Source organism: Phocoena phocoena, chromosome 6 (genome assembly GCF_963924675.1).
Source record: "Phocoena phocoena chromosome 6, mPhoPho1.1, whole genome shotgun sequence".
Lineage (NCBI taxonomy): Eukaryota > Metazoa > Chordata > Mammalia > Artiodactyla > Phocoenidae > Phocoena > Phocoena phocoena.
The window spans coordinates 34,286,069-34,303,423 of NC_089224.1; the positions used below are offsets into that span (position 1 = coordinate 34,286,069).

Below are 17,355 nucleotides of genomic sequence, written 5' to 3' on the forward strand. Positions count from 1 at the left end.
AGTTTTTGAAGAAATAATGGCTGAAAACATCCCAAATCTGATGAAGGCATGAATATTCATATCCACGAAGTTCAAAAAATTCTAAGCAGAATAAACTCAAAGAGATCCATACCAAAACACATTATAGTCAATTTGTTGAAACCCAAAGATAATCTTGAAATTTTGAAAGCAGAGGAGAGAAGTGACTCACTACATACAAGGTATTCTCAGTAATATTAACAGTTGATTTCTTCTCTGAAACTATGGAGGCCAGAAAGCAGTGGGATGATATATTTAAAATCTTGAAAGAAAAAACTATCAAACAAGAATTCTGTATCTGGAAAAACCATCCTTCAAGAATTAAGGAAAAATTAAGACATTTCCAGATAAACAAAAGTACAGGAAGTTCATTACCAGTAGACTTGCCTATGAGAAATGCTAAAGGGAATCCTTCAGGATGAAAGGACAGGACAATAAATGGTAACTTGAAGCAATACCAAAAAATAAAGACCTCTGGCAAAGATAACCACATAGGTAAATATAAAAGATAGCATATTATATTTTCGGTTTATAACTTCTCTTTTTTTCCTTTGAGAATTAAAAGGCATAAATAATAATTATAAATTGATGTTAATGGGTACACAATATATAAAGATGTAATCTGTGACAATAACTATATAAAGGAGGTAGAACTAAGATGTATAGGAGCAGAGTACTATTTGTTTGTACTATTGGAACAAAGTTGGTATTATTCAAACTAGATTATTATAAGTTTAAGATGTTAATTTCAATCTCCAAAGTAACTACTAAGAAAATAACTTAAAAATATACAGAAAAGGAAAAAGAAGGGAATCAAAATGGTACACTAAAAAAAATCAACTGAATACAAAGAAAGGCAGTAATGGAGGAAATGAGGAACAAAATCATATAAGACATACAGAAAACAAATAGCTAATTGACAGAAATAAATCCTTCCTTATAAGTGATTTAAATAAAAGAGTCACAAGTATGAAATGTACAGTGTCAATATAATCAATAATTATGTAATATTTTGTATGGTGACAGATGGTAACTAGACTTATTGTGGTGATCATTTTGAAATGTATAGAAATAGTTCCTGCACCAGGAACTAACATAGTGTTGTAGGTCAGTTGTAATTCAAAAACAAACTCATAGAAAAAGAGACTGGATTTGTGGTTACCAGAGGTAGGGGTGTGGGAAGGGGGGATTGGATGAGGGTATTCAAAAGGTACAAAGTTTCAGTTATATTAATTATGTTGTACATCACATAACTGCATAACACTACTATATGTTGTATATGAAAGTTGTTAAGAGTAAATCCTAAGAGTTCTCATCACAAAGAAAAAAATTTTTTTCTATTTCTTTAATTTTGTATCTATATCAGATGATGGGTATCCAGTAAACTATTTGTGGTAATCGTTTCATGATGTATGTAAGTCAAATCATTATGCTGTACACCTTAAAGTTACACAGTGCTGTATGTCAATTATATCTCAATGAAACTGGAAGAAAAAATAAACAACATGAAAAAATAAAGTAAATGAGTTCAACTCTCTAATTAAAAGGCAGAGATTATCAGAATGGATAAAAAAATAAAGCATGATCCATCTATATGCTATCTACAAGAGACTAACTTGAGATACAAATACAGAACTTTAAAGTAAAAGGATGGAAAACAATATCCCATGCAACTAGTGATCAAAAGAGAGCTGTGGTAGCTATATTACTGTCAGACAAAACACACTTTTTGTCAAAACAGGTTATAAGAGACCAAAAGGACATTATATATTGATAAAATGTTTGATACAGCAAGATACAAAAATTATAAACAACTGACAGCCAAGCCTCATAATATATAAAGCAAAAATTGACAGAATCAAAGAGGAGAGTTGACAGTTCTACAATAATAGTTTTAGAATTTAATATCTCACTTTCAATAATGGATAGAATAACCAGACAGAAGATCAAGAAGGAAAAGGAGAACTTGAGCAACACTATAAATGAATTAGACCTAATAGATATACACACCAAAAACTCTCTGCCCAACAACAGGAGAATACGTATTCTTCTGAAGTTCCCATGGAACGTTCTCTAGGATAGACGATATGATAGGCCACAAAACAAGTCTAAATAAAATTTTAAGACTGAAATCATACAGAGTATCTTTTCTGATCACAATAGAATAAAACTAGATATCAGTAACAAAAGGAAAAGTGAAAAATTCAGAAATATATGGAAATTGAACAACACACTCAAACGATGCATCAAAGAAGAAATCACAAGGCAAATTAGAAAATACTCTGAGACAAATGAAAACAAAAACATAATATACCAAAACTTTTGAGATCCAGTGAAAGCAGTGCTAACAGGAAAATTTATAGCTGTAAATGTTTACATTTTAAAAAGATTTCAGGGACTTCCCTGGTGGTCCAGTGGTAAAGAATCCACCTTACAATGCAGGGGACACGGGTTCAATCCCTGGTCAGGGAACTAAGATCCCACATGCCACAGGGCTACTGAGCTTGCGCACCTCAACTAGAGCCCGCACACCACAATTATAGAGCCCACTCACCGTGGAGCCTGTGAGCCACAACTAGAGAGAGAAAAACCCACACACCACAATTAGAGAGAAGCCTCCGTACCACAATTAAGATCCTGAATGCCACAACTAAGACCCAATGCAGCCAAAAAATAAATAAAATGGATAAATAAATAATAAATAAATCTTTTTAAAAAAGAAAGAAAATACTTTGAGACAAATGAAAACAAAAACATAATATACCGAAACTTTTGAGATTCAGTGGAAGCAGTGCTACGAGGAAAATTTATAGCTGTAAATGTCTACCTTTAAAAAGAAGATTTCAGGTACTTCCCTGGTGGTCCAGTGGTAAAGAATCCACCTTCCAGTGCAGGGGACGTGGGTTCAATTCCCTGGTCAGGGAACTAAGATCCCACATGCCGCAGGGCAACTAAGCCCATGCGCCACAACTACTGAGCTTGTGCACCTCAATGAGAGAGTCCACGTGCCACAAACCACAGAGCCCACATGCTCTGGACCCCGAGTGCCATAACTACAGAGCCCACGTGCCCTGCACACCACAACCAGAGAGAGAAAACCCACACACCACAACTAGAGAGAAGCCTGCGCACTGCAATGAAGAGCCCAAGCCGCAACAAATAGATCCCGCACGCCTCAGCTAAGACACTGTGTGCCACGACTAAGACCCAATGCAGCCAAATAAATAAATAAATAAAAAGATTTCAAATCAATAACCTAACTGTACACTTTAAGAGATTAGAAAAAGTCAATAAAACCAAACCCAAAAATAGCAGAAAGAAGGAACTAATACAGATTAAAGCAGAGACAAATGAAATAGAGAATACAAAAAATAGAGAAAAATAAAACAAAAAGATGGTTCTTTGACAAGATCGACAAAACTGACACAATTGAGGTTAGACTGACTAAGGAAAAAGAAAGAAGATTCAAATTAGTAAAATCAGAAATGAAACTGGGAGCATTCATAGACATTCATAGACATGAAAAGTGTTATGAGAGGATACTATGAACAATTGTACATCAACAAATTGGGTAATCTAGATGAAATGGATAAAGTCCAGAAACACAAAAATTATCAAAACTTACTCAAGAATAAATAGAAAATCTAAATAGATCTATAACAAGTAAGGAGATTCAATCAGTAATGAAAACATCCCAAAAAAGAAAAACCCAGGACCAGATGACTTCACTAGTGAATTCTACCAAATATTTTTTTTCTTCCAAACATTTAAAGAAGAATTAGCATCAATCCTTCTCAAACTCTTCCAAAAAATTGAAGAGGAGGAAACATTCCCTAACTCATTTTATGAGGGCAGCATTACCCTGATACCAAAGCCAGACAAGGACACTACAAGAAAATAAAAGTACAGGTCAATATCCCTGATGAACATAGATGTAAACAGTCTCAACAAAATACTAAAAACCCAAAGTCAACAGCAGATTAAAAGAGTCATACATGGCGATCAAGTGAGATTTATTCCAGGGATATGAGGATGGTTCAACATCCACAAATCAATCAATGTGATACACCACATTAACAAATTGAAGAATAAAAATCATATGATCATCTCAATAGATGAAGAAAAAGCATTTGACAAGTTTTAACACCCATTTATGATAAAAACTCTCAATAAAGTGGGTATAGAAGGAACGCACTTCAACATAATAAAAGCCATGTATGACAAGCCTTCAGCTAACATCATACTCAAATGTGAAAAGCTGAAAGCTTTTCTCATATGATTAAGAACAAAACACGAGTGTTTATTATCACCACTTCTATTCGACTTAGGACTAGAAGTCTTAGCCAGAGCAATTAGGCAAGAAAACTTATATATGTACATAAAATCCCAAACACTTCACCAAAAAACTGTTAGAACTAAAAAACAAATTCAGTAAATTTGCAGAATACAAAATCAACATACAAAAACCAGTTGCATTTCTATACACTAACAGCAAACTATCTGGAAAAAAATTAAGAAACAATCCCATTTACAACAGCATCAATAACAGTAAAATACTTAGGAATAAATTTAACCAAGGAGGTGAAAGACCTATACACTGAAAACTATAAGACACTGATGAAAGAAATTGAAGACACAAATAAATGGAAGGATATCCTGTGCTCTTGGATTGGCATATTAATATTGCTAAAATGTCCATAACTACCCAAAGTGATCTACAAATTCAATGCAATCACTATCAAAATTCCAATTGCATTTTTTCACAGAAACAGAAAAAATCCTAAAATTCATGTAAAACCACAAAAGACCCCAAATAGCCAGAGTAATTTTGAGAAAGAAAAGCCAAGGGGCTTCCCTGGTGGCGCAGTGGTTAAGAATCAGCCGGCCAATGCAGGGGACATGGGTTCAAGCCCTGGCCCAGGAAGATCCCACATGCCGCGGAGCAACCAAGCCCATGCGCCACAACTACTGAGCCTGTGCTCTAAAGCTCGCGTGCCACAACTACAGAGCCCACATGCCACACTACTGAAGTCCACACGCCTAGAGCCCATGCTCTGCAACAAGAGAAGCCACTGCAATGAGAAGCCCACACACTGCAACAAAGAGTAGCCCCCACTCACCACAACCAGAGAAAGCCCAAACACAGCAACAAAGACCCAATGCAGCCAAAAATAAACATTAATTAATTAATTAGTTAAAAAAAAAAAAAAAGAACAACCAAGCTGGAGGCATCATGCTTCCTGATTTCAAACTATATTACTAAGCTACAGTAATCAAAACAGTATGGTACTGGCATGAAAACAGACACATAGACCAGTGGAATAGATTACAGAGCCCAGAAATAAACCCATGCATATACGGTCAACCAATCTTTGAAAGGGGATCAAGAGCACAAAATGGGGAAAGGATAGTCTTTTCAAAAAATGGTGTTGGGGCTTCCCTGGTGGCACAGTGGTTAGGAATCCGCCTGCCAATGCAGGGGACACGGGTTCAATCCCTGGTCCAGGAAGATTCTACATGCTGCGGAGCAACTAAGCCCGTGAGCCACAACTACTGAGCCTGCGTGCCACACCTACTAAAGCCCACATGCCTAGAGCCCATGCTCTGCAACAAGAGAAGCCACTGCAATGAGAAGCCTGTGCACTGCAACAAAGAGTAGCCCCCGTTCACTGCAACTAGACAAAGCCCATGCACAGCAATGAAGACCCAACTCAGCCAAAAATAAAATAAATTAAGAAAAAAAATGGTGTTGAAAAAAATGGATAGCTACATGTACAAGAATGATACTGGACCCCTACTGTACACCACTCACAAAAATTCAAATTAAAAACTTAAATGTAAGACCTGAAACCATAAAACTCCTAGAAGAAAACACAGAAGAAAATTTCCTTGGCATCAGTCTTGGCAATGATATTTTTGGATATAACAAAGGCAGAAATAAACAAGTAGGAGTACATCAAACTAAAAAGCTTCTGTATACTCTTTCCCTGCCTCCGCTGAGTAACTCAGAGGTGGAGGTTGGGGTACATTCAAGATTCAGTTCCACCCATTACCCACCACCATGGCCGAGGAAGGCACTGGTGCTGGAGGTGCAATGGACGTTAATACTGTTTTGCAAGAGGTGCTGAAGACCACCCTCATCCGCAATGGCCTAGCACATGGAATTTGCAAAGCTGCAAAGTGTTAGACCAGTGCCAAGCCCATCTTTGGGTGCCTGCATCCAACTGTGATGAGCCTGTATAAGTCAAGTTGGTGGAGGCCCTCCATGCTAAACATCAAATCAACCTAATTAAGGTTGATGACAGCAAGGAACTAGGGGAGTGGGTAGGACTCTGTAAAACTGACAGAGAGGGAAAACCCTGTAAAGCAGCTGGTTGCAGTTGTGTGGTGGTTAAGGACTATGGCAAAGATTCTCAGGTCAAGGATGTCATCAAGAAGTACTTCAGGGCTTCCCTGGTGGCGCAGTGGTTGAGAGTCCGCCTGCGGATGCAGGGGACGCGGGTTCGTGCCCCGGTCCGGGAAGATCCCACATGCCGCGGAGCGGCTGGGCCCGTGAGCCATGGCCGCTGAGCCTGCGCGTCCCGAGCCTGTGCTCCGCAACGGGAGAGGTCACAACAGTGAGAGGCCCGCATACCGTAAAAAAAAAAAAAAAAAAAAAAAAAAAGTACTTCAAATGCAAGAAATGAACAAATTAAAGACTTGGCTCTTTAAAATAAATAAATAAGCAAGTTTCTACACAGCAAAAGAAACAATCAACAAAAAGAAAAGGCAACCTAGGGACAGAGGAAATAGGAGAAAATATTTACAAACCATATATCTGATAAGGGGTTAATACCTAAAATATATAAGGAACTCCTACAACTCAATAGCAAAACGAACAAAAAAATCTGACTAAAAACTGGGAAAATGACCTGAATAGATAGTTTTCCAAAGAAGACATTCAAACAGCAAATGGGTATATGAAAAGATGCTCAACATCAATAATCATCAGGGAAATGCAAATCAATACCACAGAGATATCACATCACACCTGTTAGGATAGCTATTATCAAAAAGATAAGGGATAAGAAATGCTGGAAAAGGTGTGGAGAAAATGGGAACACTTTTGCATTGTTGGTGAGAATGTATATTTGTACAGCCATAATGGAAAACAGTATGGAAGTTCCTCAAAAAATTAAAAAAGAAATACCATATGATCCAGCAATCCCACTTCTGGGCATATATCCAAAGGAAATGAAATCACTACCTCAAAGTGATATCTATACTCCCTTGTTCCTTGCAGCATTATTCACAAGAGCCAAGATATGGAAACAACCTAGGTGTCTGTTAATATAATAGATGAATGGATAAAGAAGATGTGAGATATATATATATATATATATATATATATATATATACACACAATAGAATATTATGCAGCCATAAGAAAAAGAAGGAAACCCTGCCATTTGTGACAACATGGATGAACATGGAGGGCATTATGCTAAGTGAAATAAGTCAGAGAAACACAAATACTGTATGGTATCACTTACATGTGGAATTTAAAAAAAGGTCCAAACACATAGAAATAGAGAATAGAATGGTGGTTGCCAGGGGCTGGGGGTGGGGAAAATGGGGAGATGTCTATCAAAGGGTACAAACTTTCAGTTATAAAATGATTAAGTTCTGAGGATCGAACGTACAGCATGGTGATTGTAGTTAATAATACTGTATTGTGTACTTGAAATTTGCTAAGAAAGTAGATATCAAGCATTCTCACTACAAAAAAAAAGGAAAAGGTATAGCTATGTGAAGTGATGGAGGTGTTAATTAACTTGATTGTGGTAATTATTTCACAATGTATACATATATCAAATCATCACGTTGTATATTTTAAATATATACAATTTTGTCAATTATACCTCAGTAAAGCTTGGGGAAAAAACATAAGGGGAAATCTTCATGGCCTTGGATTTGGCAATGGTTTCTTAAATATGACACTAAAAACACAGGCAACCGAAGAAAAATATATAAACTGAATTTTAAAATTTTGTGCATCACAGGACACTATCAAGAGAGTAAAAAGATGGAACTGGAGGAATCAGGCTCCCTGACTTCAGACTATACTACAAAGCTATAGTAATCAAGATAGTATGGTACTGGCACAAAATCAGAAATACAGATCAATGGAACAGGATAGAAAGTCCAGAGATAAACCCACACACCTATAGTCACCTAGTCTATGACAAGGGAGGCAAAAATATACAATGTAGAAAAGACAGACTCTTCAATTAAGTGGTGCTGGGGAAATTGGACAGCTACATGTAAAAGAATGAAATTAGAACACTCCCTAACACCACACACAAAAATAAACTCAAAATGGATTCAAGACCTAAATGTAAGGCCAGACACTAAAAAACTCTTAGAGGAAAACATAGGCAGAACACTCTGACATAAATCACAGCAAGATTTTTTTTGACTCACCTCCCAGAGTAATGAAAATAAAAACAAAAATAAACAAATGGGATCTAATGAAACTTAAAAGCTTTTGCACAGCAAAGGGAACCATAAACAAGACGAAAAGACAACCCTCAGAATGGGAGAAAATATTTGCAAATGAAGCAACCGACAAAGGATTAATCTCCAAAATATACAAGCAGCTCATGCAGCTCAATATCAAAAGAACAAGCAACCCAATCCAAAAATGGGCAGAAGACCTAAACAGACATTTCTCCAAAGAAGGCATACAAACCATAGATGGCCATAGATGGCCAACAAACACATGAAAAGATGCTCAACATCACTAATTATTAGGGAAATGCAAATCAAAACTACAATGAGGTATCACCTCACACGAGTCAGAATGGCCATCATCAAAAAATCTACAAACGATAAATGCTGGAGAGGGTGTGGAGGAAAGGGAATCCTCATGTACTGTTGGTGGGAATGTAAACTGATACAACCACTATGGAAAACAGTATGGAGGTTCCTTAAAAAACTAAAAATAGAACTACCGTATGACCCAGCAATCCCACTACTGGGCATATACCCTGAGAAAACCGTAATTCAAAAAGACACATGCACCTAAATGTTCATTGCACTATTTACAATAGCCAGGATATGGAAGCAACCTAAATGTCCATCAACGGAGGAATGAATAAAGAAGAGGTGGTACATATATACAATGGAATATTACTCAGCCCCAAAAAGGATCAAAATTGGGTCATTTGTAGAGACGTGGATGTACCCAGAGAGTGTCATACGGAGTAAAGTAAGTCAGAAAGAGAAAAACAAATATCATATATTAACACATATATGTGGAATCTAGAAAAATGGTATAGACGATCTCACTTGCAAAGCAGAAATAGAGACAGAAACGTAGAGAACAAATGTATGGATACCAAGGTGCAAAGGGAGGTGGGTGGGAGGAATTGGGAGATTGGGATTGACACATACTCACTATTGATACTATGTACAAAATAGACAACTAATGAGAATGTACTATATAGCACAGGGAACTCTACTTAATGCACTGTGGTGACCTAAATGGGAAGGAAATCCAAAAAAGAGGGGATATATGTATATGTATAGCTGATTCATTTTGCTGTACAGTAGCAAATAACACAATATTGTAAAGCAACTGTACTCCAATGAAAATTTTAAAAGAGAGTGAAAAGACAACCCACAGAATGGGAGGAAATATTTGCAACTCATATATTTGATAAGGGTCTGTTATCCAGAATGTACAAAGAACTCTTACAATTCATTAGTCAGATTTGTATTTTAGGAACAGTCCTCAGCCTGCTTGAAGGAACAGGAGAGTGTGGAGCCTGGAGTGAAACAAGGAGGCAATCACAGTGTTCCAGAGGAGAGGTGGTAAGGCCTGCACCAAGACAGTGGCTGGGGATAGAAGGAGGGCCTTTCAGGGACTTCCCTGGTGGTCCAGTGGTTAATAAGAATCCACGCTTCCACTGCAGGGGGCGCAGGTTCGATCGCTGGTCAGGAAACTAAGATCCCGTATGCCACCTGGCACAGCCAAAAAAAATTAAAATTAAAAAAAAATTTTAATTTTTTAAAAAAAGGAGAGCCTCTCAGATTCAACTAATATTGAGGAGGTAGACTCAGGCGGCTTGGGGGACTGAATGGCTGTGTGAAGTTTTCATTTCCTCATACCAGTGAGGCTGGTTGCCAGGACAGGATCTGTCTTTCAGGAAGGAAAAGGAGGGAGATCCCTATACTTGCCTGGACAGAGTAGCTGGGGATGGGGGAAGTGAAAGTGTCTGCCTGCATAAATAGGCGGCACACCAGTCCCAGCCCACACACGGACCCCCAGTTTGGAGCTCTCCACCTCGCCCGAGCTCTACCGTGGCCATGGCTCAGTCGCTGATTCTGAGCATCCTTGTCCTAGTTCTGGCCTTCTGCATCCCCCAGACCCAAGGTATCAAGGAGGGAGTTGCCTAGGATGGGGGCAAGGGGGTGGAGAGGCCGGGGTAGGAGCCTCCAAGCAGCCCCTCACTCCCTGTGAACCCCACCTGCAGGCAGCGATGGAGGAGCACAGGACTGTTGCCTCAAGTACAGCCTAAGGAAGATTCCCACCCACGTTGTCCGCAGCTACCGGAAGCAGGAACCAAGCCTGGGTTGCCCCTTCCCAGCTATCCTGTAAGTGGGTACAAGGGGGTGGGTGCAGGCTGGCAGCTGAGTGGGAAGGCATAATGGGCAAGACTAAGACAGGCTTGCTAACCCCTGAACCCTAGGTTCTCACCTCGGAAACGCTCTCAGCCAGAGCTATGTGCAGACCCTAAAAAAGCCTGGGTGAAGCAGCTGATGCAGCGTCTGGACAAGCCAGCAGCCCCATGGAAACCAGCCCAGGACTGTAAGAAGGACAAGCGGGCCACCAAGTCTGGCAAGAAGGGAAAGGGCTCCAAAGGCTGTAAGAGGTAAGGAAGCTAAAGGGACGGGGGGTGGGAAGTGAAGGGGAGCTTTGATCACCCCCTCAAAGCCCTCTTCTGCCCTCTCAGGACTGAGACCCCAAAAGGGGCATAGCCCAGTGATGAGCCTGGAGCCCAGGAGGTCCCCACCAGTCTCATCAGGGCTTGGAGCCCCAGCCCAAGGGACAAGAAGTGGGCTAGGAGAGAAGGAGGACTCAGGGGGCCCAGAGCAGCCACCCCATGCTGGCCTCGCCTCACCCCTTCTCCAGCTTCAACCACCCCTTCTGTATACCCACCCTACCCTGCACGGCTGAGCTGCCCACATCAGGCCAGGCCTAGAGAGGCAGAGAAGGGAAAGTCCCATAGGAAATGTGAGAGGTGGCAGCAGGACTGTCCCCTCTGAGGAAAGGTCACCCAGGGCCCTGGACCTGACCGTGCTCCACACTGCACCCACCTCGTCTTTGTAAATATGATTTATACCTAACTGAATAAACAGCCGTTCTGGCCTTCCTCCCAAGTATCTGTTCCTGTGTGTTTGTGTCCACAGAGAAGCCACTGTCACCACAGGGTGGAGTCACACACTCTGCGGTCCTGGCCAAGAGCTCAGGCTGGCAAATTCTATATCCTCACCCACCCCAAGAGTTTCCTTGCTTCCCAGGTGCCCAGACCTGTGGGCAGTAAAAGGGAGGCTGACAGGCAGGGTGGGACCTGGGCTGCCCCTGGTTTCTGAGAAATCCCTGCCAATGAAGAGACAGTGGATCCCAGGCACATGTCCCCAACAGCTCCGTAGGCCTCTGAGACCCTGAAGAGATCCCTTCCCTGATTCCGCCCAGCATTCTTTCACTCCCAGCCTCACCGGGGACTGCCTCTCCTTTCCTTGGGGTCTACTGGAGGGAGGCAGGAGCCTGGGCCTGCCTGTAACACAGGTGAACACAAGTTCTACTGAAACCTGCCCTACGCAGAGTTCCAGCCCTGGGAGCCCTCGAGAGCCCCTATCTCCTCCCAAAGACCCCAGAGGACTCCCTTCCGCCCTGACCAGTGAAGCAGGGTCTATGGCCTCTCCTTATAGTTTGATGGGGCTATGTGCTCTTTATTCCTGAGTTCTCTATTCCTCCCTCAGCTTCCTTCCAGTTGGGAAAGCATCCTCCCCTTCCCTTTTCTCCTTTCTCCCCTAGGTGGGGCCTGGGGCACTTTAGCCCCTTTAACCTCTTGAGGCCAAGGAATAAGTCTCCAATGGCAGGAATTTGGAACCCCGGAACTCAGATGTAAATTAGTCTCCTCTCCAAGAAGGCTCCAGTCTAACTCTCCTCTACCTCTCCCTCCCCAGAGCAGAGATCCTCCAATTCCCCACTTCGCCCTTAGGCTAGGAGAGAGAGGACCATTAGATGGGGCCAGGCCACGTGGGAAAGAAGGGAACAGATCCTGGGAGAGGGGCAAGGAACTAGAGGTGGTTGCCACCACCTTCTCCTTCCACCGGGGCCTGAGCATGCCACAGCACTTACCGCTTATTACAGTCATTAAAATATTTGCTCTCTGCTCCTTCTGAGTACAGTGAAGACAGGGGATGCTCCCTACCTATCATCATGCGGCAGGTGTGACCTTAGTCTACAAACTCAGATGTTCAAGATTTACTGTACTTTAAAATGTTCTTTCAGGAGTTCCCTGGCAGTCCAGGGGTTAAGACTTGGCACTTCCACTGCCAGGGCCGGGGTTCAATCCCTGATCAGGGAACTAAAATCCTGCAAGCCGCATGGCATGGCCAAAAAATAAAATAAAATGTTCTTTCAATGAACCTACTCCAAGCCCCTGCACCGGAGCGTTGGCATTCTTGGGGTCCCATCTGCCAAGGACTGTGCAAAGGTCAAAGAAACAGCAAGGCACAGGAGAGGCTTCCTACATGCCCTCTACATCATCCCATCATTGGACATCAGTCTCACCAGTGAATGCTTTGGCCCCTGTGTTCCCAGCAGGTATGACTCCCCAGGTCCTGGACTCTCAAACTCTTAGCTCTGTGCCACATTTGAGCCATGGGAGCTCAGCTATGAGAGCCTCCGGGCTTGGACCTAGCTTCCCCAGACATCTCCCCAGAGCCATCTACTCAGGTGGCTTGCTTGCTTCATCCCAGTCAAGGATTAAAGCCCACTGCCCATACTGGCTGGACATACACACCAATCCCCTCCACAGTCTTCAAGAACTCTCTCCAAAACCCTCCCTCTTCCCAGTCCCTCCAAGGTATAACCTCTTCCCAGGTTTGCTTTAGACTTTTACAAAGGCAGAAGGGACTCTAATATCAGGGTGCTACTACTCTCAGCCCTACCAAAACCCTCGCTTGCTCTAAAGAGAAAAGAAAATCATCAGCAAAAAGAGAAAAAAAGGAAAACATAGGCAAAACAAAACAAAACTTCGTATTTCACTAAATTAGCCTGCCACACTGCATAGCTGGTATTTACCTCAAGCCCTGCCCTGATTAGCATGCAATATAACATCTATCTTATCAGAGAATGAGTCCCTACTCTCCTTTTCTGCCTTCATCTTTGACAATACTGTCCTGTTCTTTCTTCTTTCTGTAAGATCCATAATTCAAAAAAATCAAATAATACATACTCATGGTTAAAAAAAAATCAGAAAGTACCAAAAGGCTTATTCTGAACAACCATTTCCTGCAACTTTTAAGCTACTTCCTCTAGGACTTAGTGCCATATGTCTAAATACTTTGTTCATACCTCTGTTTCTTCATTTACCTATTTTTAAAGTTATCAACTGAGGGACTTCCCAGGTGGTACAACGGTTAAGACTCCACGTTCCCAATGCAGAGGGCCCAGGTTCGATCCCTGGTTAGGGAACTAGATCTCACATGCATGCCGCAACTAAGAGTTCATATGCCACAACTAAGGAGCTGGTGAGCCACAACTAAGGAGCCTACCTGCTGCAACTAAGACCCGGCACAATCAAATAATTAAATTTTTTTTAAGTTACCTATTGACTTCCTATTATAAAAAGTGGAGATTTAGCTCTCTTACGAACCCTCTTCTCCTGTCACCCTATCCTCTAAATATAGCTATACCACTATATTTAGACAATGATCAGAATTTACATTATGATGACCATGTAAATGTTGTTCACTGCAGAGCAAAGTAGCGTACTGTGCTTACTTTCCTTTTGTCACTGAGCTTTTTGTTTTTCATAAAGATTCAAATTGTTCTTCCTTTATTTAAAATACCTCTACCTTCCCATTATCATAGCCTCAGTATTTTTCAAACACTTCATCATAGGATTAAAGACCTAATGTTTAAAATATATGTTATAGAAGACAATATAGGTGAGGATGGTTATAACCTTGAGGTAGAAAAAGAACTTGTTAAACATAAAACCATAAAACACAAACCACAGGGGGAAAGATCAACACCACCGAATTCAAAGACAAGTAGGAGTTCAGGGTAAAGATGGCAAATTAAACACAGGAATTTATTTTCACTCCTTCTTGAGCCCCAACTAAAACTAAAGTAAGTGTTTCTAAGGACTTCCCTGGTGGTCCAGTGGTTAAGAATCCACTTTCCAATGCAGGGGACGTGGGATCGATCGGGGAACTAAGATCCCAAATGCCACAAGGCAACTAAGCCCGCGCTCCACAACTAGAGAGGCCACGCTCCACAACAAAGACCCAGCGCAGCCAAAAAATAATAATAATAATAATAAAATAAATAAAGTAAATGTTTCTGGTGTGTGTATACATTTGTAAAGGCATCAAATCACAAAGACCCAAATGGGAGGAGAGATAAAAGTAACTTTCCAGAAGATTGCTGTTTAGATAAGTAAATATTTCAGTAAAAATAAGTATAAAGCATAAAATGAAATTATAAAGTTGGAGGACTTCCAAATTGATGCTCATGCATACAGTAAAAAGAAATATTTTACTGAATACTAGTCTGCCAGTGTTCAACAGTAAGACAATTAATGGCTTTTACTAGAAATGTGAAAAGAAAAAAATTCCAAAGATCAGTCATCCCCCAAATTTACAAAACCATCATCAAACAAACATGAAAACTCACTGTAACCCCTGGAATTTCATTTAACAGTAATTACTATCTTCTAACAATGTCACCCTCAGTGCCATTCAGAAAATTATTAATACCATGTTTTCAAATGATTTTAGCACTATCTCTTCCATGAAATGATAACACACCCCCACACAATTACGAAATGGTGGGCCAGCTCCCTCTTGTCGGTGTTGCCTCAAAGTCTGAAGCCTTCTGCTTCCCCTGGCTCACTCCTTCTTTGTAAATCCTTTAAGGGCCTCTTTGACACAAATGTAAAGGATGGATGGGGCTAGTAAGAGCTCCCAGAATTACAGCTAATAGAAATGTCGTAACAACCTCAGTCATATGAACTGGAAACTAATTCCAAACTGAGCAACCAGATTTCTTAACACTCCTCTCCCTCCATGGTACCTGGGCCGCATGTTCGCTGGCCACTATTTCATTCTTTACTCATCAGTCATTAGAGGGACATGATCACCAATGACAGGATCTTTCTTCTGACATCTTCAAAAATGGGGTACTATGGGGCTACCAGCACAGCACCACTGACATATTTGGCATCTTCTGCCCAGCTTTATGGCACAGGAAGGTCAGGGGGACTGGGTCTATACTTGCTATTTATGAAAGCTCAAAATTAATTTGTTTCCTAGCTTTAATCATTTACCTGTGAAAATGTCTTCAGCTTCAACTGACCTCTTTTGTGAAGTTCTTTTTCTTTGCATGTCCAGGTGTTATTTATCCTTGTATTTGGGGACAAAGTGATGCTATTTTGTTAAAAATCATCAATGTGTCTTTCCTTTGCCATCAATCTTGACCGATGAATTACCACTTTTATGGATGTTGAAATTGCCAAGCCTTTTTCTAATGCCTATATTTGGTATTCTTCTAGCGGTGGCTCTTCTGCAGTTCCCCTACAGAGATTGTGTTAGCTAGCTATGTCAGGAAGCTGAAAACTTCATTTTCTTCAAGAAATCCATTTCCCAGTTGGTGGCAAACAAAAACACCCCAGGGAAACTCTGATGCCATGTTCTTGAAGACTTTTGTTTTAGAGTCCTGGATTGTGCTAATAATAAATTTCAATCTAATATTAAATGAATAACCGAACTCCACCTGTGATTACCTGAGCAGCCGGCGCCAATTTCGGTTCAGCATACCCACAGCGGACGGGATGTTAAACTCCACTTGGCCTCATTGCCCGACTCCGCCACTAGGAGGCAGCATCGTCGTCGCGGTCCTCCGTCCTCCAAAGGCAAACAGGCTTGTGGGTTGAACACTACTGTTCTCATTTCCTTCATCTTTCTGGGATTTTTTTTTTCCCCCTTTATTATTTGTCCTCAAATGTGTCTCATGCTAGACCAGGGGTCTAGAATTTTCCCATGTCCACTGATGAGCAGGACAAACTCGTTTTCCGTCCCTGTCCAGGTGAAAGCACTTCATCCTGCGGCACCGAGCGAGCGTCGCGCCGGGCACACAGTTAGGCTTTCAATAAACCTTGAAAGCCTATGGTTTCAACCTAAAGGTTGAAAGAAACCTTTCTTAGAGCTGGCACCGTAATTACGTGGTTTAAGGAATCAATCGGGTGCGGGTTATTTATGTTGCGAAGGAAGTCCCGGAGGTAATGTGAACTTCCTTCAGTCTTTAAGACAAACATTGCTTCCTGTCTTCCACGTTGGGCGCCCTGGCCTCAGGATAAATTGGGAATACTTGGGGTGGGGAAGACAAATACTCACGGAAAATCACCGGCCTCTGGCCGCCCATGCGTCCCAGCCTGCCCAGCCGAGTACCCGCGGATTCAGGGGCCCGAGTGGCAGAGATTTGGCGGGACAGCCGCTGTGCTCTGCCCGGGGTAATCGCCGCCCGGGAGCTTCCCGAGCCCACGCCGACCCCAGGTCCTGGAGCTGCGGGTCCCACCCGCAACCCGAGTCTCCCTTCTGCACGTTCCGCCCGTGTGCCGGGACCCGCGCGCTGGGACCCAGGGCCGGACCCTCGGCCTCGGGACCAGCTGGGGCCTGGAGCGGGGACAGCACCAGAGGCCGTGCCAGGCCCACGGACTTTGGGCCCAACGCCCTTCTCAGTCTCTCTGAGCAGCCCGCCGGGTCAGCAGCCCGCCGGGTCAGGGCCGCATCCCGTCCTTGCTAGAGCACCCCCCACCCGCCAGCGCCCACCCACCCCTCAGCCAGAGAGGCGCCCACTCGAGCCTCCTTTCCCAGGCTGGTGCGCCCTCTGCAGGCCTGGGAGGGGAGACACATCAGGCACAGACGTGGACACAGAGCCACAGCTTTCGCTCTCTCACACACACACACACACACACACACACACACACGCGCGCGGATGACGGGCACACCAGTCACGCTCAGCCCCAGGGACACAGCTCCTGATACTCACATTCATCC

General features: G+C 42.2%; 1 protein-coding gene and 1 pseudogene across 1 annotated transcript; both read left to right on the plus strand.

The window, feature by feature from the left end:
- The first annotated feature begins 6,079 nt into the window (after positions 1 to 6,079).
- On the plus strand, positions 6,080 to 7,337 carry LOC136125025 (small ribosomal subunit protein eS12 pseudogene; annotated as a pseudogene).
- A 2,982-nt stretch (positions 7,338 to 10,319) lies between these two features.
- CCL21 (C-C motif chemokine ligand 21) lies at positions 10,320 to 11,442 on the plus strand. The gene is made up of 4 exons (XM_065878550.1): positions 10,320 to 10,435; positions 10,536 to 10,656; positions 10,752 to 10,934; positions 11,016 to 11,442. Exons 1-4 carry the CDS (start codon positions 10,369 to 10,371, stop codon positions 11,038 to 11,040), a joined length of 396 nt encoding a protein of 131 aa, XP_065734622.1. The 5' UTR covers positions 10,320 to 10,368; the 3' UTR covers positions 11,041 to 11,442.
- Positions 11,443 to 17,355: the final 5,913 nt, after the last annotated feature.